This window comes from Marmota marmota, unplaced genomic scaffold, assembly GCF_001458135.2.
Source record: "Marmota marmota marmota unplaced genomic scaffold, marMar, whole genome shotgun sequence".
In the NCBI taxonomy this organism is placed as follows: Eukaryota; Metazoa; Chordata; class Mammalia; order Rodentia; family Sciuridae; genus Marmota; species Marmota marmota.
The window spans coordinates 19,974,261-19,997,435 of record NW_026000196.1 but is presented as its reverse complement, the minus strand read 5'-3'; the positions used below and the strand labels follow the sequence as shown (position 1 = coordinate 19,997,435).

General features: G+C 38.6%; 1 protein-coding gene across 2 annotated transcripts in view; it reads right to left on the bottom strand.

Moving 5' to 3' along the window:
* The window catches only part of Fan1 (FANCD2 and FANCI associated nuclease 1), a 33,370-nt gene extending 15,390 nt beyond the window's left edge, over nt 1-17,980 (bottom strand). Inside the window, exons 1-8 of one of the 2 annotated variants that reach the window (XM_048790388.1) lie at nt 17,913-17,980; nt 15,955-17,352; nt 13,843-13,983; nt 11,505-11,706; nt 9,693-9,926; nt 4,931-5,062; nt 2,923-3,031; nt 1,420-1,539 (exon numbers count right to left, since the gene is read on the bottom strand). In XM_048790388.1, the coding sequence (XP_048646345.1) occupies nt 1,420-1,539; nt 2,923-3,031; nt 4,931-5,062; nt 9,693-9,926; nt 11,505-11,706; nt 13,843-13,983; nt 15,955-17,200 (2,184 nt within the window). In that variant the 5' untranslated portion in view covers nt 17,201-17,352; nt 17,913-17,980. Of the gene's footprint in view, nt 1-1,419; nt 1,540-2,922; nt 3,032-4,930; nt 5,063-9,692; nt 9,927-11,504; nt 11,707-13,842; nt 13,984-15,954; nt 17,353-17,558; nt 17,881-17,912 lie in introns of those variants that run through there. The other variant, XM_015493151.2, reaches the window with a different exon arrangement.
* Between the last annotated feature and the right edge of the window lie 5,195 nt (nt 17,981-23,175).

Sequence of the window (23,175 nt, the reverse complement as noted above, 5' to 3'; positions counted from 1 at the left end):
GCACTCTTGCTAATGGCTTCTGCTCTAGGGACTGACATAAAGCACATAAGGAATAGTAACATGATCATGAGGGCTGTGAGTGTAGCCAGTGAGATTGCTGAGAAAGGTTAAAAGGAACTATAAGTTTCTTACTATCAATCAAAAATAAGCTCAGTAGCCTATCTGCCCCTGTGACTCTGAGGGAAGGCTCCTGTGAGCAGCACTGTGAACCAGGGAGAGAGCCGCAACATCCTTGAGCCTTTACGTGAAGAAAGCAGCAGCAAGAGCACAAGCTTTGTCTCTTTCACTCTTGGTGCTGGGCCAAGAGACGCCTTCTCTTGCTACTGTAGCCTCAAAGAACATTGGCAGGAAAGGGGGCACCATGCCCACCTCCACAACAAAACAGCTTCCAGTGGCTTTTCACAGGTACCTGAAGTAACAAGGCACTTTTTCAGTGGAAGGCAGCAAAAACACTACATCACAGTTCCACATTCCATGGCCAATTTTTTCCACTCCTGTATCACCCTGATTCATTTAATATGCCACTGGAAAAAACAAAACCTCCCAGAGGCACAGTTCCCTCCATTCAACTTGAATTCAGGCTGGAATGTAGACAGGGAGGGGGACCCACAGGCAGCAACACAAAGAGCCACTGTTGTCGCCTGGCTCAGCAGCAGCAGCTCTGAAGCCCCACCCTGCTGGATATAGTGGCAGCAGAATCCCTCTACTTCCAAGTCCCCAAGATGCCCAGAATAGGGAGCCCTGGTGCCCTCAAGAGGTGGTGGCCTGATTACAGTTGAGACAACACATGTCCCAGGGGCACAGCAAAATACCTCACAGAAGTACAAAGAGTTATTCATAAAGCACTTGCAGTTAAGATAAGGAAAGTAACATTTCCGTCAAGGCAACAAGCAAATAAAATCACTATTTCCAAAACAAAAACATTACCTTAGGTACTGGGGATGTAACTTCCTGAAAATACTTGCATAGCATGAGTAAGGTTGTGGGTTCCATCCCCAGCACCACAAAACAAAAACAAAACAAAACACACTGTCGTGAAGGCACCTGTTGAGGACTAATCGTCTCCCCTGAGTTCTAGATTCTAACTCCTGAATCCCAACACAGTCCACTGTCAACCCATCTTCTAAATAATGGAAGAGAAGATAGCAGTCTCCTGTCTTTAAAGGTTGTGGTATTTCTACTTGGATTGGAAGAAGTCAGAATGTTAACAAAAGAAATAAATGTTCTAATTATATTCAGAATATAACAGGCTGGAGGTATAGCTGCGGGTATAGCTCAGTGGTAACTGCTTGCATAGTAAGTGCAAGGTCCTGGGTTTGACCCCCAGCACCAAAATGAATGGATAAAGTACTTAATAATTTGCCATATTTAAAAAACTCATTCAGAAGTAACAAAAGCATTGGGTATATTTTTGCATACCGGTTCCAAGCGCTTCAAGTGCTGGTGTAAGTTAAGAGCCAGTCGATCCCACCATCTGCCTCTGCTATCAGGGCAATAAATTTTCTGTGACAAAAGGTTTTCAAGTTCCTTAACAGCTTCCTATTGCAACAATAACAGAGAAAGCCCATTAGACTTAAAAAAAAAAAAAAAAAAAATTCAAGTGTAATTTTATTTAGAAGACACCAGGACCATAAAGTATATTTATAATGCGTATCTTTCTAAAGCCAAGGATCAGGGCTGACAGAAGAAGTGCTTGGAGATGCCCTTCTGCAGTAGACATGAATTCCCTGAGGTTTCCTTATTTTATAGACAGGTCATCTACAGGCTAGAACTGGGTTTTTGGTGGCCGTGGGTACCGAAGGACATTCTCTTCAAGTCACACTGGCCAGCACAGAAGCAGAAACACTGGTCAGGGCTGAAAAACTTACATACTTATGGGAACCCAGCAGGTCAGAGGACCCACAGAAAGAGGAATTTAAGGCAGGCCGGTGATAATGGGTGTGCTCATCCAAACACTCCACTTCAACAAGAAGACTCTCTGGTCAAGATATATGTAGACTCTTCAGTCATTCTTTTTTTGGGTGGGGGGGTGTGGGTAGGGGCAGCAGGTACCAGGGATTGAACTCGGGGGCACTCAACCACTGAGTCACATCCCCAGCCCTATTTTATATTTTATTTAGAGACAGGGTCTCACTGAGTTGCTTAGTATCTTGCTCTTGCTGAGGTTGGCTTTGAACTAGCAATCCTCCTGCCTCAGCCTCCCAAGCCGCACCACCACATCCAGCTCTTCAGTCATTCTTAATCTTCTGTGGTTCATATCTCTTTCAAACATGTAATGTTTACCCCAGAAAAATACAAAACTCTTGTATACATGCAATTCTGGGGTTCACAGATGCCCTAAAACTCATCATTGATATTCTTTGAGATTAACAGATCCCAGGTTAATACCCAGCTTAGTATATCCTCTTCACAAAAATATCATTCTTCAACAAAAATATCAAGTACAACAAAAGGGAGCTCTGGCAACTTCACTATGTTTAGTATGAAAACCCAATCATATTTCTGATTTGTAACTGTGGATTATTTTCAGATAATCCATGGCAGCTGACAGGGAAGCTTAAGGAGACTTGAGAGTTCCACCTCAGTGATTTGGGGAAATCTCCCAAGTCCAAGTCTTGCACAAAGTTCTGAAAGAGATTGAGTCGTAGGCTGTAGAGACCTGTCCATGATCCCTACTGGGCTTTGTCCACGACCATTCCAGTACAGTGACTCATTAACTCAAGAGCAAACAAAACAGCTGTTGGTCTTCAGCTGTCCTTTTTCTACTAACCCGAGAGACAGCAGGTTACTTACATTAAACACTCTCATTGTGTTACTGTGTGATGACCATGTATGCAGCAAAGCAGAGAGCCTAGTAGGTTTCCTTCACATGTTTATTGCTGCCGTTTCAGAATAGGGTAGGGGAGGGACTGGTGCTCTAACCTCATACATGTGAAGTCTCTGCAAGATTTCAACAGTCCGAGACAAAATCCTTGTATATATCCACCCGACTGTAAAACACCGCAGAAAGAGTGGTAATTCCTCATGGTATCTAAAATAAAAATGTATACCAGTACATTTAGTTTATTTGTTATATACAATTATAAGTGAAAAGCAGATCCAATTCCTATATATTATTTTTTATTTTGTTCTTATCCTAGGGATATGAACCCAGGGATACTCTACTACTGAGCTACAACCCCAGCCCTTTCTATTTTTTACTTTGAGACAGGGTTTCACTAAATTGCTGACGTTGGCCTTGAACTTGGGATCCCCTTGCTTCAGCCTGAGTAGCTGGGATTCTAGGTATGTGCCACCATACTCAGCTGAATTCTTGTCTTTTAAGTATTCTAAATACTTCCAATTGTATACAATTTCTTACACCACAAACCTACATTCTCATAACTAGTCACCCTATCCCAGGTCACTCAGATGGCAGAGAGAGATGAGAACAATATGTAATATTCTAAATCAAGGTCAGCAAACCCCAGCCCACAGGGCAAACCCAGGGCCAACTCCCTAATTTTCTAAGCTAAAATGGCTTTTACCTTTTCAAAAAATATATATTATAAAATGTATTTTGTATTTCTTTTTCTGTATGCATTGCTATTACCTATTTTTGTTTTTAACCAACACATAAACCCACAAAAACTGTACAAGTTAGTGGAGTACTATGTATTGTTTCGGTGACCATGTAAAAATCAGGTTAAACATACCTATCTCTTCAAACATCAATTATCTGTTTATGAAAAACACATTCAAAATCCTTCTAATTTTTTGAGATGAACAGTTCAAAATTTCTTTCTTTCTTTTCTTTTTTCTTTTTATAGTTGTAGATAGATGGACAGAATGCCTTTATTTTACTTGTTTTATTTTTATGTGGTGCTGAGGATGAAACCTAGTGCCTCATGCATGCTAGGCAAGAGCTCTGCCACTGAGCTACAGCCCCAGCCCACAATCATTTTCTTTATCAAGCTACTTCTTACTGCTATCAAACTATAACTTAGTACTCCTTGGTCAACTTTTCTCCAGTCCTTCCTCCTCCTAGAATTTTACCATTTTAAATAAAATATACCAAAAGGAGAATAATACCCCAAGGCATGTGAAAATTAAAATGGAACTCAAATTTCAATGTCTATATAATACAGTTTTCTAGAACACAGCCATGCTCATTCATTTCTTTCTCTCCAGTACCTGTTTCTACACAATGGCAGAGTAAAGTCGCTACCACACAAAATCAAAGCCTTGAGTATGAATTCTCTGGCCTTTCATAGAGGAAGGTTCTCAGTCTGTTCTACAGTAATCTAACTTCCTGACTATGATTTTCATTATAAATGTTTTCTAAATGTTTTTCTGAAAGAGGCACTGATCACCATACAACAATAAAGGAAAACATTTCTTAATAAATACCAAAGATGTTTAAAATTTATTAAACTAAACAATAAAAGATCACACTTTGTGCTCTTGGAACTTTTAGTGCTCACTTACACTGTCTTGAGTTTTCACTGCAAAAACCTACCTATTACATGCCACATCTCTGTCCTGCTGCTGGGTTTCCCTATCATTTAAATTCAGCTCTCTGATACTCAGGGAAGCCAACACGCTCAAAGATGGGAAGCTAAACACTGAGTAAGTATTCACTTGAACGTCTATTGTTCAAGGATCTGAGTTATATAAAATTTGCTTAACTCTTCATGGGGAAAACATTCAAAATCCAGTAGAAACTTACACCTCTACCCTGGTTTGACCAAAGACCAACTGGAGCATAATATTCATGAATAAAATTACCTTGAGTAGTTGGAACAAAATGATCAACAATAAATTTTGGCAGGTATCTTAAAAAAAAAAATCTTGCTAAAGGTCTGGCTCAGTGGTAGAGCTCTTGCTTAACATGTGAGGCCCTGAGTTCCATTCCCAGCACTGAAGAAGGAGGAAAAAAAAAAACTCTAACCTTAGGGAAGGGTGATTTTTCAGTTTGTTCCAATCCCTTTTTGCACTTTGAGAGAGCTCCTTAGCTTCTTCCCAGTTCCCACTGGCCATCGCGGTAGAAATGTCACTCAGCATGTGCGCAGCTGCTGCATATCTGGGGAAAAATGCCATCCAAATTTCAAATGTTAAGGAGTGTTTCCATAAAAATTACTGCATCCTAGCTGCTAGATCTAACTCTGAAGGATAAAAGTGTGTTTTTTTTAAATGTGAAGGTTATTTAAATTTTATTCTAGCACTAATTTAACATAACTGGAAAGGCCCTAAAGAACTGATATAGGCTGCCCAATTTACACTGTATGATAACATAATACATTTCACTATATAAATGTGATGTGATATTAATCAGTTCATCATTCCTAAGTTTTGAGATTCTTCCATTCATTCAACAATTTGGCAGCCACCAAATAAACACATAATTGACTTCAGAATTATAAGAAGATGTCAATTTGATAATTTAATCATTTGCAGTCAAAGGTAGCCAGAGGTATGCATTCCAAGTTAAGAGAATTACTTAGAGGTTGGGGTTGTAGCTCAGTGGTTGAGCGCTTGCATAGCATGTGTGGGGCACTGGGTTTAATCCTCAGCACCACATAAAAATAAAATAAAGGTATTATTTCCACCTACAACTAAAAAAATAAGTGTTAAAGAAAAAGAGAATTACTTAGATTATTTCGAATATAACTAGGAATTCACTGTAGGAGACAGCAATGCTGAAACTTTATACACCATTTAGCTGAAAAAATATGACTTTTCACTTTTCTAGATATCAAAATTAAAAACATTTGACCAGTGGATTCCGTAGCACTTTTGAGTACATATTCACTGTATTTGACTCATGTCTTAAAGCATGTAGTACCAGTATGTACAAACACTACACATTAAGAGGAAAGGAAAATGACTCCAAATGTAAAAATCTGCTTACAAACTCTTAGATCTAATAATTTTCATGACTTTGCAAATGGATAATCCTGAGGTTAAAAAAAAAAAAAAAAACCCAGAAATCACAACCTGCTTGATCCATACTCCAATTCCAAGAGGCCACCTGAAATCATCCCTGTCAAACTTCACCCATCTCCTTCCATCAACACCAGGCCAACCCTTGTCACAATCTGGACTCATCATGTGGTGCCTATCACTTATCTGACTCAAACTGGAACTGCTAAACTGGGAACAGCATTCTCCTTCACATCCCCAGGTTCTTCCCTCCACCCTGCCTTCTTACACAGGACACTCCAATGGTCTCAACTCAGGGCTGGGACACATAGATGAGTCCCTTCCACTGACTGCGAATCCCAAATCATTCTCCTACACACTTGGAAACCCACATTCCTGGGAGGCCCCTGCCTCCCTTAGGGCATGTGACTCCTAGACAGATTATCTTCTACCATTTTCTGAGACTGCTACCTACTTCCTTTCTCTACCTCTGTTTCCTATAACAATGGCCTGGTGACTTTGACATCAATGAGGGCAAAGAGCACTCTTAGATCCTAGACCTTCTCACCAATAATCACTTTTCCACCTGTCTTCCACTGCCAATGTCTGTCTCCAATCTGCATGTCATCCTCAAAAACCTTGACTTTCAGCATTTAATCCACTAAGCAAGACCCACCCCCCACAAAGCTTTCCAGCTCATTTATTGCTGATAATTCCTCCCACTCTCTAAGACCGTAGCTGGTACTCTGACCATCATTATCTATCAGTCACAGGTCTCCTGTCCTTCCAGCCTGCATACCCAACCAGAGCATTTTAGCCTAGCTCTCCCTGAGAAACACGCCTTGTTTACCTGGGCCACAGTCATGGTGTGCACACTGACCACTTCCTCATAGCCTGAGCCCAGGGCTCTGAATGTTGCTGAAGAAAATACATAACCAGGCTGACTGGTTTTGCTTGACTCATCACCACAGACTTCATATAAGCACTTCCTTCCTCAGCTTATCTACCTGCTCCCACCACCAAGGTCAAACTAGCCTCTCTGTGGCTTCTCTTGCTCCCCTCCAACTATGACTCCATTGGACGCTTTGGTTAAAAACAGGGAATGGATTGGCTACCTGCCTAATCTCTTCTACAGCTTCCCACTGCTTAGAGAACAGATTCAGTCTATTCACTAGAGCTTAGAAGCTGAGTATCCTCTGACCCCTGCAATGTTGGTCCGTAAGTAACCTCCCCTTGCACCACTGACCTCTCCCCCGACCTCCGGAGCCTTAGCCAGAGACCTCTGGAATTTCTCCAACTCAGCCAGTTCTTTTCTGCCTGAAGGCCTGTGTATACACAGCTCACCTCATCACCTAGAAGCAGGGATCCAGACTCTTATAGTTTAGATATAAGGTTTCCCCAAAAAGTTCATCTGTGAGACAGTGCAAGAATGTCCAAAGGTGAAATGCATTATGAGAGATGCAATCTAATGGCAGATTGATCCACTGATGGATTTACTGTGTGGTAACTTTAGAGAGGTAGGATGTGGCCAGAGAAAGTAGTTTACTGGAGGCCTAACTTTTGGGTATATATTTCATCCTTGGTGAGCGGGCCTCTTTCTCTGCTCCTAGTTGCCATGTCCTGAGCTGTTTTCATCTACCTTGCCCTTCTGCCATGATGTTCTGCCTCATCTCAGACCTAGGGCTATAAAGTGAGCCATCAATATACTGAAACCTCTGAAATCATGAGCCAAAATAAGCTTTTCCTCTTCTAATTGTTTTTATCAGGTTTTTTAATCCCAGTGATGAAAAAGCTGCCTGAAACACAGACCCTGACATGCCTACCTCCTCTCTATTCTTATGTCTTGTTTTCCAGGGTCACGTTCCAGGGCCTCCCCCACAACACTCTCTACAAAGTAGAATTTCTCTACCTTTCCCCTCAATTGTCAGGGCACTTTTCACACACTACAGTTATTCTGTTTACTACCTATCTCTCAAGGGAGATGTAACCCCATTATGACAGCAACCCTACCTTGTTCACTGCTGCAATTCCACTACTCAGGGACATAACAGATTTTTAACACTCAACCCATTTTTACTGAATAAATGAGGATCAATTATTTCATGTACAGAAATGAGCAGAAAGGGTTCCCAGGCTACATATCACATTCCAGCTACTATATAATATGACCTCTTCCTGAAGTCAATTAAATCTGATTTTATTTATCATGCTAAGGCCCTCTTCATAACGAAGAGAATTTTAGTTATTTTATTACAACATACCTACTTTCTAGAAGGAATAGGAGATGGCTTATTTCTTCACCATAGTCCTCTGACTTATGAACTTGTCAACTATGGTTTTGTCAATCACAGGACTAAAAAGCAATTCTCATAGATATAACAGTAAGAATGACAATTACAATAATAACTAACATGTACTAAGTATTTTGCAAAGGTCAGGTGGTGAGCACTTTATGTGTGCCCACATACATCTGTAAGAATATACTATTATTCTTCCCATTAAAGTGCCCACATATATCTGTAAGAATATACTATTATTCTCCCCATTTTACAGACAAGTATGCTTGTCTGAGTGGTTTCACAGATCATGAATACAGTGAAACTGAAACTTAGCTTCAGAGTACAGTGCCTCATAAAAGGGAAAAGCACAAAGCCACTAATAACAAAAAGGTAAAAAGAGGTAAGATAACTGAAGGTAGAGTAGAGGAAATAGCCATGTTAAAAGATCTGGCTAAGAGCTGGTCATGGTGATGCAAATGTGTAACCCCAGAAGCTAGGGAGGCTAAGGCAGGAGGATGTGGTTAAGCACCCTGGGTTCAATACCTGTACCAAAAACAAAAACAAAGATTTGGCTAAGAAAGTTCCATTTGAACCCAAGTAAGATATTAAGCTTTCTATCAGCTAAGGTAAAATAGAATAAAATCAGTTTATACTAAACTGATTAAAAACTAATTAAAAATTGAAATTGTTGAATAATTTCAATAACTTACTTACCCCCCCTGCTTTTGGTAATGCTGGGGATACAACCCAAGGTCTCATGAACATTAGTCAAACCTTCACCACTGAGCTACATCCCCTCAATAACTTACTTTTTCCTCAATAACTTACTTTTTAAAGCACATGGTTATTCTAGACAACACTTAAAAAACTTTCTCAAAAGCAATATCTGAATCAATTCAGTTAACTTTGAGTCATAAATCTTAAATCAAGAATCAAAAGTGACATTTTAAAATGCAAAATTTTTTTTATATACAAGTTGTTTTGTTTTTTGTTCTTTTTTGTTTTGTTTTGTTTTGCCTATAAAACCTTTTATCAACTCCTACTTTTGCTGATCAAACCAAATTTTCACTAAAACCATGTACTAACATAAATTAGTGAAAAATTATTATTAGTGAAAAAGAATAACACTTTATCTGAAGTGTTATTCCTAGGAAAACATTCATTTTCCACTTATTCATACTAACAACATATTCACAAGGCAGGTTTGTTTAAAAGTCTGTATTAAAAAATTGCTTCCTGCCCAAACTATTTGGGAACATAAGTCAGGGAAAATTTTTGTAGCTCTAACTAAAAACACATTGTTTCTGGCAACCATAACCTAAGCACATTTCTACATTTTCCCTGAACATTAGAAATGCATGTAAGTAAGGCAAAAACTAAAAAAAGGAAAACTTCAAAAATGGTTTTGGCTATGAACTTAAATGTTTCTACTTTGGCTGGAAGGAAAAATAATAAAATCTATTAAATTTTCATTTTACACACAGATATTATACTGAGTTAACATGCTCCTACCTGATAAGATCTTCTCTGTCTTGAAAAATTTGTGTTTTCCGATTGACGGTATAACTAGGAAACTCCATTCGGCCGAGACTGACCAACAGCACAGTAGAAAGCTGACCTTGACCACCACAAGCAGCTTCTTCATCTTCCATGGCATCTGTCAATGAAAACAGTAGCAAGATCCGGGAAAACACAGCCCTAGGGCCTTTACAGACTCGTAGTGACTGTCCAGCCAAGTCTTTGGCTCTGCAAAAATATATAATATAGAAATGTCCTTCTGGTTATTAAGCATTTAAATGTCAGATTTTGCATATTAGTCTCAGGTACAATAAAGGTAAATGGCACTCATTATCCTAAACCTAAAGCAAATCTACCACCTCCAACCATGTGAAACTTAACCTCTCCAGAGCTCAGAGTCCCACTTAGGGACACAGGATTGATTGAATTTATGTCTTCAAATGGTTTCACATATGGTTTGGCTCAATAAAAGTGTTTCCTTCCCTAACCACAGAATAGGATGGGGTTTAGCATGGTCATGAACACTTAAAATATCAAGAAAACTCATAAAAGTAATATCTCTTCAACATCACCAATTCTCAGCTATTGATTTTGGTAGCAATTTAGATTAAAGAATAAATATTTATTTAAAATGTCACTAACAAAAGCTCTTGGTAAGGCAGCATCATTTGTGTACCTGGAAATGGTACAAATCTGTACCAAGGTTTGGTGCTATTTACTAATGTACAAAGTAGTCCAGAAACATCTCCATTCCATGGTCATCTCAGAGAGAATTCAGTTCAATTCTGGATGTCGGCAGTGTGGGTTTGAAGGTCTGAATTAAAGTCTAGAACTTGTAGCAGGGTTTCTCAGCCTCAGCACTACTGTATTTAGGCTGGATAATACTTCGTTGTCGGGTCTATCTCATGCCTCAGATGATGTTCAGCAGCATCTCTGATCTCTACTCAATGGAAGCCATTAGCACCAGCATCTCCAGTGATGGCAACCAAACATGTGCCCAGATGATGCCAAATACTCCCTGGTGGTTAAAAATCACTTGAGAACCACTACCCTGGTAAGGACTTCATACCAACTCATCCAGAAGATATGAAACCAAAAGCAGACAGTGCTGCATACCTGGGAGCAATAGTGCTCCCATCAGAGACCTGAGGGAAAAGAGTAGGGCTCCTATCACACCATCATTTTATTGAAAACTATTCATCTATACAGACTGTCAAAAAGTACCCACTTCTGCTGGCCACAGTGGTATATACCTATAATCCCAGTGACTCAGGAGGCTGAGGAGGAGTCAGATTCATCAATTTAGCAAAATCCTAAGCAACACAGTGCAACCATGTTTCAAGATTTAAAAATTACCTAAGAATTTACTGTCTTTGTTCTATTGACTATTGTTTTTGGTGCTAGAAATTAAAATGGTTTTTTTTTGTTTTCTTTTGTTTTGTTTGGACAGAGGATTGCACCCAGGGGCACTTTACTACTGTGATGAATCCCAATCCCTTTTATTTTTTTATTTTGAGACAGCATCTCACTAAGTTACTGAGTGTGACCTTGAACTTGTGATCCTCCTGCCTCAGCCTCCTGAGTCACTGGGATTACAGGCATGTGCAACTGAGCCTGGCTAGTATGATCTTAAGCTTAAAATAAGCTAAAAAAGAACCTAAGTTATTATAAATAAGGCTCTTTCAGGTTTCTCAATCTAATTTCAACTGAAATAAGGATTACAATTATAAAAAGCATACAATCTACAATAAGTTAGCACTTGTTATCAACATTTTAAATAATTTTACTCTTATAAAGTGAACAAACCTTTTTAAAATCACTGCTCTGATTCCAGACTGACTCTTGCCCCAAGTGCAGACTGAACGCTGTTTGGCCAATTTGAGAAAGTCATCCACTAGCTGCTGTTTCTGTCCATTGGGATTTACCAAGTGGAAGGTCTTAGCCAGAGTTTTCAGCTCAGGAGCAGAAAGAAGTTCAAGCACTTCAGAGAGTTCTTGCAACTCAGATTCTGAAATAGTTTTTTTAAAAAAAGTGAAAAATTGTTCTAAGGAATTTTACTACTTTTTACTAAGTAGAATAGTAAAAGAAAGAAGGAAGTATAATGCCTTCCACTGTCATATATAAATAAAAAATTAAAAAAAAGAAGGAAGCTTAGATAGATACAAATAAAGTGAATTTTTACTGTATAAAATTTAAGTAGTTTGCCAAAACCCAAAACTAATTTGGTGCGTTTGCCAAATTCTCTCCATTAAAGACCATGGAAGATAGATACATCTTAAAAGTTCTGAAATAACAGAATTTCTCACAAAAAGGAAAATGTGACTACAAAAAAGATACATGTGGAAAGCTATTATCGTTTGGGCATGCTGCTCAAATAGATTACTTGACTATACATTCCCTATCTTTGTCATTACAAAACCTCCAAAAGGACTTTCCAAACCAGGTTAGAGTGATCATCCTCTTCTCCCCACAGTCCCTTCCCTGCTCACGTTCTTCAGACTGGAAATCCTTTCATTGGCTCACTCATTTGGCACACAGAAATCATACTCTGCTTTTATGGGCCCCAGACACCACACCAGGCCCTACACATTTGGCCTGGCTGGTCTCTGCCTAAAAGACACTCACAGTTTAAGCAGTGCCTTCTTACACACAACAAATATTTACTAAATGTGCACTCATGCCGGATGATGTTAAGACCCTGGGCACACTACAAGGTCTTTTTGTGGAAATTGCCTTTCCACAAGAAGCTTACCTCCTGGCATAGTAAATAAAACAATGATTATACGTTAGGTGGTAGTAACTACTAGAAGAAGAAAGAAACAGGTGAGATAAAGGGAGCCTCACAGGGAGGCTGGCCGTTTCACACAGGGTAGTCAGGCAAATTTCTGATGAGCTAACATGGCACAGAGGTGAATGGAACCAGGAATAAGCCACGTGGCCAGACAATGGAAACTCTCCTACATGGAGGGGATATTAAGGCCAAGGTTCTGAAACAGGAGTGCACTCAGCATGGTGAAGAGCACTGAAGCTGTGTGGCTGCAGCAGAGGGAGTGAGAGGGCAGCCACAAGGTCAGAGAAACAGCCAGAGAGATGTTGCATCATCAGTAGGGCTTGGATTTGACTGAGTGCAATGATGAAACATCTGGGTTCTGGTTTTGTTACTGAAAGGTTATTTAAAGGTAGGTCACAGCAGCAGTCAGCTGGGATGCTGGTCAACCATATCAATTTATGGAATCTGCCCAGATCTTTCCCATCAAGTAGAGATCAAGATTCCCTTTCCCAGGTGGCCCTGATGTCAACAACATGTGGGAAGCAATGCTCCATGGAGGGCCTCAGATTCTACTACCTAACTACTCATATCCAAGCTCTTTTGCTGAGCCTCCATGACTTCCCCCCATGTTCCCTATGTCCATCCTATCTAGCCACACCCTAACATCCTAACTTCATCTTTACCTGCTGCTCTCCCATAACAAACTCTGTCCCAAAGGAACCATTTGGCTCAATTTGCTTATTTTGCTAAAATGTAAGCAACCTGAATCTAAAGCTCACCAGTTTTCGTTTTCCTCATAACGAAGTTTCCACACAATATCATGTAAGTAGGTATTCAGTGAAGACTACTGACAAGACAACCCAGGGTATCATTGGAGAAGACGTATTCTCCTTTACTGTTTACATAGGTTTAAATCAATTAAAAATTCTCCAGGCAATCAATGCATAAGAGCTGTATGTGTGTGCACATGTGGGTAGATGAAGTTTTTAGAAGAAACACACATTTCAAATAAGCCAGCCTTGTTCTTTTATAAAGATGGAAGAATCTGAGTAAAATTACTCAACTTCTTGCTGGAAAGACAGAGACAAGGAGGGATGCATTTCTTCTGTGGCACAATCTCTACCTGGGTGATTTCATGGTCTTAAAACTGCAAGTCAGGAAAGCAAGAGCAGACAAGTTTTCACTGTCCTGGTGGTCTTATCTCATCACATGAATAATCTGTTGCACTAAGTTTAAAAACTTGATTTTAAAAAAGCAATTACTATTACCAGGCAGCAACCAGGAGATGGCACCATACTAACAGTACCATCATTCTGCAGAAACTGAACTCTTCAGGTTACCATTTCATCTTTCAGTATCATCTACTGATCATACCTGTCTGGAGAAAGCCTGCGTGCTTCAATTCTTCAATCACAGGTATTAAGTCTGAAGCAATCTCTTCATATTCTAATTTATTCATCTTAATCCAGCTTAATTTACGTTGAAAGAGCCTTACATATAACTTCTGACCACTAGCTGTGATAAAGTTAAGAGAAATAGGAAAAATATTACTTTTTTTTTCTCAAAAACAATATACAAATTACCCATTTACTTTTAAAATTTGAAGTGAGTAAATATACTATATTAGGAATATACATTTTCTTACCTTATGTATAATGATATAATTTCATATAAGTCATTTTACAAAGTTCCAATTTAGTAATGAACATGAGTCATTTTAAAACTTCTAAAATCAAATCCCCCTATTTTCTAGTCAACATTTCTTCTTCCTAAGAGAAACCCTACATACAATTCTAGTTATTTTGTTCTCTGCTTTCAGTTTAATATACATTAGTCCATTTAGGGCCAAAAATAGTCTGAATTTTCCAAAACAGTGCCTAGCTTAGATAGGACAGTCATCTCTACCTCAGAGTTCTATTCCAACTTACATAATTAACCTGTTAGGTCTATTTCCTTACTACTTGAATTATTTTTAAATTTCTGCCACCTCTAAAATAATATTATAGCTTTTAAATTTTTCTACATTTTCCTTTCTTTCCTTTAAAGAGGCAGCTTTTACTTAAGACACATTGTATGTGATTCTCCATGGAAAGCAATACAATGAATTTGTTAAACTTGCACAAGGTAAACTGTTCATATTTTCCAGTTTTATGGAGGCCCAGATCCATCAACTACTCAAAAAGTCACATAAGCTGGGCATGGTGGCACACATCTGTAATTCCGAAGCAGGAGGACTGCAAATTCAAAATCAGTCTGAGCAACTCAGTAAGACCCTATCTCTAAATAAAATATGAAATAGGGCTGGGGATGTTGCTGAGTGGTTAGGAGCCCCTGAGTTCAATCCCCAGTATCCCCCACAAAAAAAGTCAATATAATCAGCACCCATCCAAAGAACTGTGGCCAGTCTGGATTAAAGAGCCAATATGATGCCTTTATGTCCATACCCAGGTGAGACAAGAATGAGATGGAGGCTGTATGGACACTTTACACAACTTGCCGAGAGAAGGGCAAGTCACCTGTTAAAAAAATAATACAAGGAATATCCTGATAATTCCACTGTGTGTAGTTTCTTAAATATTAGTAGTAGCTGGGTGTGGTGGTACACACCTGTAATCCCAGGTACTTAGGAGGCTGAGGAAGGAGGATCCCAAGTTTGAGGCCAGCCTGGGCAACTTAACAAGACCCAAACTCAAAATAACAATAAAAGCATTAAATATTAGTAGCAATATCTAGGATGTTTTTCTTTTAATCAACTGAAGAGACAGACACACCCATACTGCACAAGAGGACAGTGTGAAAACCATGTAAACAGTTCAGCCACAAAGTAAGCTATTTCGACCTTGAAGTGATTCAGTTCTAGAACCATCATGACCCTTTGTAACAGGGCAGCCACGCCAGGGTGCCCTTTTCTTCAAACCTGCAAGACCAACTTGGTGCCACCACTGGCTAATGATTTGAGGCACAGACTAATATTTTTAAAGGTACCAATTTAAGCCTGAGAGCTTCCATTTTCTCTACAACCTGACTTGAAGAGGTCGAGTCCAAGAATCTAAACACTGTTGGAAAAAATTGTGCCTCAGATTGGTTTGTTATTTTTCCTAAATTTTATATTATTTTACTTTCATTTTTGAGGAAATGAACTGTGAAAACAAAACAATCTAACAGGAAGCTTGATTATATGCCTAAAATGCAAAGTTATGTTTTTTTTCAGTATATTTTTAAAAAAATCTGGCAGGGTCATTTTACATCCATCAAACATATCTATAAAGGAAAAAACAACTGCTTCCATGGCAATCCAAGTACTGCTTGCACAGTAGATAGCACCTACCTGCATATCCTTGATACAAATCGTATAGGAAGCTCGGATTCCCATTTACAAAATCACAATGATTTCTACTAGTCATTAGGTCACTGCCCATCACATCACCCTTCAATTAGGACAGCAAATGGAAAACAAAAAATTGAAAGCAAACAGGCTGAAGATACCTGATAATTGAAGAAATTTACTTATAATTCCCTTCTCCTCTTCATCAAAGAGCATCATATCATCTTCATTCTCAAGTACAGCTTTCAGTACCACATGGAAATTCCGAAGATAGTAAGGATGACTCAGTGTTTGAGGCATCTTATCAGGAACACCACAGCTTGACCCTTGCTCCACAGCAGTGCTGCAAGTGATTTTACTCTTTAAGCCACTCTCACCTTCCAAAACTTCTTGAAAGTTACTCCACTCAGAAGCAATTGTAGAACTTGGAAAATTTGCCTCTGAATTTGACAACTGTGTTTTAAGTTCTGAAACAACAGTCATTTCTACTTCTTTACAATTACATGCCTCACGTTTTTCAACACCTTTATCATCTATAACTTTGACATTCTCTTGCTTTACAAGACTATCTTCTGAAGTATACTTTAAATTATTCCCAAGGAATAAATCTGGAGAAAATAACGTGGGAACTTTATCAGAGAACCCAGGGGTAAGGGTGAATTTCCCACATTTCTGAGCAGTCTTTTGGCTTTCAGCTTCCACTATTTTATCACCTTTTACCATAGGTTCAGAAATATTCTCTTCCTTTAGAGAATCACATGTAAAAATATTTTCTTTTTGAGAACTGTTCTCCAAAATTTGATCCTTGTCAATTTCTGAGCAGTTAGCAATCAGGCTTTTAACAGCTGTGGATGTGGAACTCTGTAGACAATTATTGGTAAATTCCTCATTCTTACTTAGTGACTTTTTAGCCTTTATGTATTTCCTGGACAATTTAGATGACAGGCTTCCCAAAGAAATGACTTTCACAGAATGATTTCTCAGCTCAACTTGATTTTTGCACACCAAGGCATCAGTACTTTTAAAGTAAGGACTGGTCTGCTGTTTTGCGCTCATTTTTGCCAAACCACTTTGGTGAGGGATTGGACTTGTCTTTGGTGGTGACTTCCTTGGTCTTACATCTTCTAAGGCAGTATTCGTTAAATCTACTGTGGTCACATTTGAATTCATTAAGTTAACCTGTACTGGATTCGTTTGAATGACATCACCATTGTTAGCACACATTTCATCAAGGTGCTGGTTTAAGTTATACCGGGGCACCATTTTACTACAAATGGGGCAAGCAAGTTTAGCAGGTGGTGCATTATTAAAATACGAAACAATAGAGTTAGATGAATTTTTTTTAGTTTTGTTGATTGATAAGCTTCTCCGAGGTCTTTTTTTGTCAGGCGATTTCCCTTCTGACATTATGAGTATTAGAAAAATTGGGTGATCCAAGTAATAAAACACAGGCTATTTCTGGTGAAAGATAGCAATGCTTTACTTTTACTCTTTTGGCTTGAACTAATAAAAACGGGGACTTTATGTAACCTCATGTTATTCGTTTAAATTTCTTCTTCCTACAAAATAAAACATATATGGGTTAAAACCATCTTCATGAAATTAAACATGGAATGTCAACATTTCCTGGGACAAGAGAACCCTAGGCTTGAGACAGAACACGGAGGCTGCACGCAATTTTAATGTGTCTTTTATCATAAAATAACATAACTAGACTTATAAGGTTAACTTATAAAGTTAAGACCCTTTTAACATCTAAAATTACCCGTTTTTAAAAAGGGATTTTTTTCACTACTCCAGATCCTTCTATAAAAGCACAGCATCCGTAACATTTTCCGTGGGAGATGGTGCCCATCGGGATGGTTCCCCAGGGCAGCTCCCGCCTCAGGCCTGCACAGACGAGCGCCCACAGTTGTCGCGGAGATCTGCAAACACGCGTGGTTGCCACCGCCACAGCTTCCGCTGCAAAGCCCCTGGGGGCTAGAGAGCACCGCCAGAGCAGCAAGGCCAAATCCGCGGGAACCTGGGTAGCGCACCCGCGGCCACGCGACTGCCCTGCGTCCTCCCGCCCTGCGCCCCTCCCCTTCCTCCCTTTGAGCGGGCCCTGAGCTCCACTCACGATTCGTCCCCGCCGCCCCGACTTCCCTCCAGGCTCCGCGCGCTGGCACTCTAGGCATTCCCAGCCGATCTAGCGTCTCGATTCCACAGGCTCAGCAAGAGGAGGCTCGAGTGATCGATCTCCTTTCCTTGCCTCCTAGAAAATCCCAAACTGATGGGCTCACACTAGCTGTGACCCTGAGGGAGACCTAGATACCTCCTAACTTTCACACTTGGGCAGTGCGCCCCAGCACACCTTTTCTGTGGCTGAGTAGACTTAATATATGTGGTAACAATAGCAAAAGGGAGAAGAATGCAAATGAAACTATACTATTGCATGGTCTTACTTTTTAAATGAAGAGGTACCGTATTAATTCCAAGTAGACTGTGATAAGTTTGCATATTGTAGTTCCTAGAAAAACTAAAAATTAATGCAAAGCGGTAGAGCTAAAATATTAGTGGAGAAACTAACATTTGATAGTAAAGAGATAAGGAAAGGAGAGCAGGAGAAGAAAGCCTAAGACTTCTCCTGAGAGAAGTCTATGTTACCCCTTTAAAAAAAAAAAGTTGTTTTTTTTGTTTGTTTGTTTGTTTTTGGTTTTTCTCTAGATGTAGTTGGGCACAGTACCTTTATTTATTTATTTGTTTGTTTTTATGTGGTGCTGAGGATCTAACCCAGGGTTTAGCACGGGCTAGGCGAGCTCTCTATCGCTGAGCCACAATCCCAGCCCATAAACTCTGCTTTTTATGCTTGCCTCCTCATGCTTTTCTAAAGTCAGATTTCAACACGTGAGGGAGCAGAACTCATCACTGGTAAGCAACCAGAGGTATCACAAACATACAGTATTCAAATACTAACCAAAATAACTGTAATGCTATATTGAAACAAAGTAGTCTTCCTGATGGGAGTAACTACCAGAAAAAAAAACAAGGTCATTTTATAGTCAAGTCAAAAGAGGCAATTCATAAACAAGGCATCAAAATCATAAACAGGCATACACCTATTAACAAAGTTTCTAAGCAAATGAAAAAAAAACCTATACAGAAAGAAATAAGTAAATGCTAGAACTAGACAAAAAATAATCAGTAAAGATACAGAATATCTGAAAAATAAACTGTCAAAGCTTTGGACTAATTGAAATATAGAACATTATACTTAACTGTACACATTTCTTCCTTTTCCCAGTGTTATAGAGTTAATAATTCTGAAGCTACTTCCTGTATATTCTAGGCTTGTGCAAATTAATAAATACATTGAAGATAATGAAAACAAGTTTTCTTACTGTGGAAAAAGGTGTTACAAATGTGGAAACAGTGAAAGCGAGATTGTAACTTATGGTGGTGTTTAATTGGAATTGGAGGTATTGGTATGAACTCATGAATGGCATACGTATCACATATTCCCCCAACTTTTATCCCCATAGGCACACAATCATAATTTTCTGCCTCTGTTGAATGGGCCTAGTAGCAATGAGACACAAGAAATTGGGCTATAAATATCATTCTCTATTAGGGAAAATGGGCTCCTTCAGAAAATGACTGATTCCAAGGAAAGTAAAAGATAAGAATGGAACATATAATAGCAACAGAAAATAAAAATGCTCAAAGAACAATAGGGGCATATCAAAAGGACTCAGGAGTAAACTTCAAAAGGTCTTCTGCTGTTCAATTCAGAGACAATTAGAGCATCAAAGCAAATAATGATAAAGAACTATAAAGCATTACATAACATAAAAATCAGATCCAAATTGAGATAAATAAATGAGAAGGGAAAGCTGCTCCTTATAGTAGAATGCCAACCAGTTTGTATAGAAGAAATAAATCAACAACTGATGCTGTAATTGGTAAGTGAAAGTTTGATGAGGAACAGATATTTATAGCATCAAAGTGTCTTCCTCATAAGTGACCAATTAAAAAGGAAAATATTAAATTTCCAGTGGGGAAACCTGGTGGCCATTACCTTAATCAAATGATCATTGCCATTATTAGCTTCATTAGGACAAAATATCTTTATATGAGGTACTGAAGACATCCACTGCTGTGGTTTTCCTGCCCACATTGTGTAACCTAGATCTAATCATGAGAAAATACGAATCAAAATCTGTACACTTAAAAAATGTTAGTGAAGAAAGACAAAACTCAGGAACTTTAACAGGTAACTGGAAAACAGAGACACGACAATGAAATACAAGTGATCTTGGAATGATCCTGGACTAGGAGGGAAAACTATGAAGGATACTATTGGGACAATTGGCAAAATTTGATTATAGGCTATAGATTATATAATTTTATTCATGATTTTGATTATATTGTGTTGCTATGTAAGTGAAGGACCTTATTCTTGGGAAATACTCAGGTATTGATAGGTGAAGGACCATACAACTTGTTCAGAAAAAAGAGAATGAGGCAAATGGGGCTAAAATTATTAGAATTTTCTGGAATTTTAAAATTTCAAAATGTATAAACCTCTTTAAAATGATGCACAGGGGGCATGGGAGTGTAACCCAGTGGTAAAGTATTTGCCTAGCATGTATACAAGGCCCTAGTTTCAATTCCCAGCACTGAAAAAAATGAAAAAAAAAATACACAGGGGGAAAAACATGACAAAATACTCAATTTTACCAACAATCAGAGACACACAGACATGCAATATTTTTTACCCACTAGAAGGGCAAAAGTATTATTTTAAGTTCACCAATAACAAATACTGACAAAGATGTAACAGAAGTGCAAATTTTTGCAACTAATCTGGAAAACAATTTGGCATTGTTTTAGAAGGTCCACCTAGCAATTCTATTCTTAGATGAGAGCTAAATTTTTAACACTGTGATCAGGAGGTCAAAACGTCATATTCATCATAGTGGAAACTGGACATCAATGTGTTCAAGAGAATGGGCAAATAAAATTGTAGTATATTCATACAATATTATGCAGCAGTAGAATGATGCATAATTTCAAATACACATAGTTGTCTCTTTGGATCTGTGGGGGATTGGCTCCAGGATCCTACAAATACCAAAATCCATGAATGCTCAAGTCTCTTGTACAAAATGGTGTCATGTTGCATAGAATCAAAGCATGCTCTCCTGTATTCATTAAATAATCCCTAGATGAATTATACCTAATATGTTATATAAATAATTGTTATATTATTTATTGGGGAATAACAAGAAAGAAAAGTCTGTACATGTTCTGCACAGATGCAATTTTTTTTCTTCCCAAATAGCTGGGATTACAGGCATGTGCCACTATTATATTTTTGATCCAGCATTGGTTGAATCCACAGTTGCAAAACCTACAGAGGGATGACTATATTTTGAATGAATCTGAGAGAAATCAAATGAAAAAATAAACCAAATAAAAACATTCTATTTTCATAATTCAAATGCTAGCAAATGCCCAATAATATATTGCCTTGAGATACATGCTTGTGTGATAAAATATATACAAATTGAAAGGAATGATGAACAGCCCACTCAGATATAACCACCATTTATTTCTTCCTTAGCTCTCTCTAGTGATGAGTGAAGTATTGGGGAGGTGCCCAAGTGTTGGTTTTCAGGTTAAGGGTAGTTTCATGAATGTCCTATTGTATTTCTCATGTATACACAAGATGTGTGTAAATATTCTACTACAATGCATTTTTTTTTTTTTAATAAGGGAAGGATTTTTCTATGGTTCCAACAACAATGCCTGGCCTCTGGTACAAACAAGAATCTATAATGAATATAAACTGTAGAATACATCAAATATCACATTGAAAAAGTGAATGGACTGACACATCTTTCCTAGAAGTGAAGATATTAAAACACAAAGCAAATATAAAGGTGATATAAACTCTGTGAATACCTAATTATCCTTGGACAGATAAAATGAATCACCTCTCCAAGTCAACACCTAATCCTGACAAATAAAATAATCAAGAGAAAGAGAATTAAGCCAGTAATGAGTAGAAACTGGAAAGCAGTTGTAACTTCAAAAGAACTACAAAATATAAACTCCTAGAGCGATGTGATACTCAAATCATCACTGAAAAATACCACCTTTGCTAAGCCTAGGAGACCAGAGGATACTCAAAGTACTTGGTTAGATGATGAAGGTATACTAGTGAACTCTATTTTATGTTTTTAATATTTATTTTATTTATTTTTATATGGTGCTGAGGATCAAACCCAGGTCCTCACACATGCTAGGTGAGCACTCTACCGCTTGGATTAAAAAAATTACAAGTCAGTATTTATAGGTGCTATAATCTTCCAAATTCATGTGTTGAAACTTCATGGTCAATGTGATGGTGTTAAGAGATAGGACTATTAGGAAATGATTAATAATAGCATAGCCCAAAGGGATGGGATTTGCACACTTGATAAAGAACTTGAGGGAGTGAATTCTGACCCCTTTTGTCCTTTTGCCACGTGAGGACACAGGAACAAAGCACCATTTTGAAGCACAGACCCATTACCAGACACCAAATTTGCTTGTCCTTTGACCTTGAACTTTCCGGCCTCCAGAGTTATAAGAAGCTAAATTTTATTGTCTATCAATTACGCAGTCTCAGGAATTGTTATAATAGCTCAAAAGGACTGAGAGTTGGTGCTTAATTGAGCTCAGTATAGCCTAGTTCTTTCCAGCTGAAAACAGCTTCTGCATTAATAAACATACTTCCACAGGATTTTTTATACTGGCCTCTGTAGACACTAAACCAGAGGGCTTTCCCTGTTGCTTTGGGTGAATCCTGTTCTCACTCTCTACTCACATGGGCTTAGGTTTTAATGCATTCCTATGAAATCATAATATGAGATCATACTAGACAAATACATTTTTCCTGAATGGGGAGGTTGAAACAATGAGCAGCTAGTGGTCAGAGCCAGCTCTCTGCAGACTGTTAGTTCACCTTCCTGGCTGTATTGAACTTCCATCACTTTTAGATTATACCTGTCCTCTCTGTATCTGATTACAGACAGTAATCTGTAGTTTAGTCTAACTCTTTAGTCAGGTAACATGGGTTCTTTTCCAAAGAGAAAAGGTATAAATGAATCAAAATGCTACTGTTCTGTTAAATGATATGACAGTGGGAAAAGAAAGTCAAGACCACAGCATAGACTTCTACTGTGGATAGCTGGGGGTGAAGGAGGTGGGTGGCTTTGTACCCTCCTCATCCTGCAGACCAGTTATGATTATTAGCTGGCATGCATGAGCTGGACTATCCAGAGGGAGAGAGCTCAGTAGGATCAGCTCAGGCAGCATCAGTATAGGAAAGGCCTAGGGAGTTAGGTCCTGCCTCA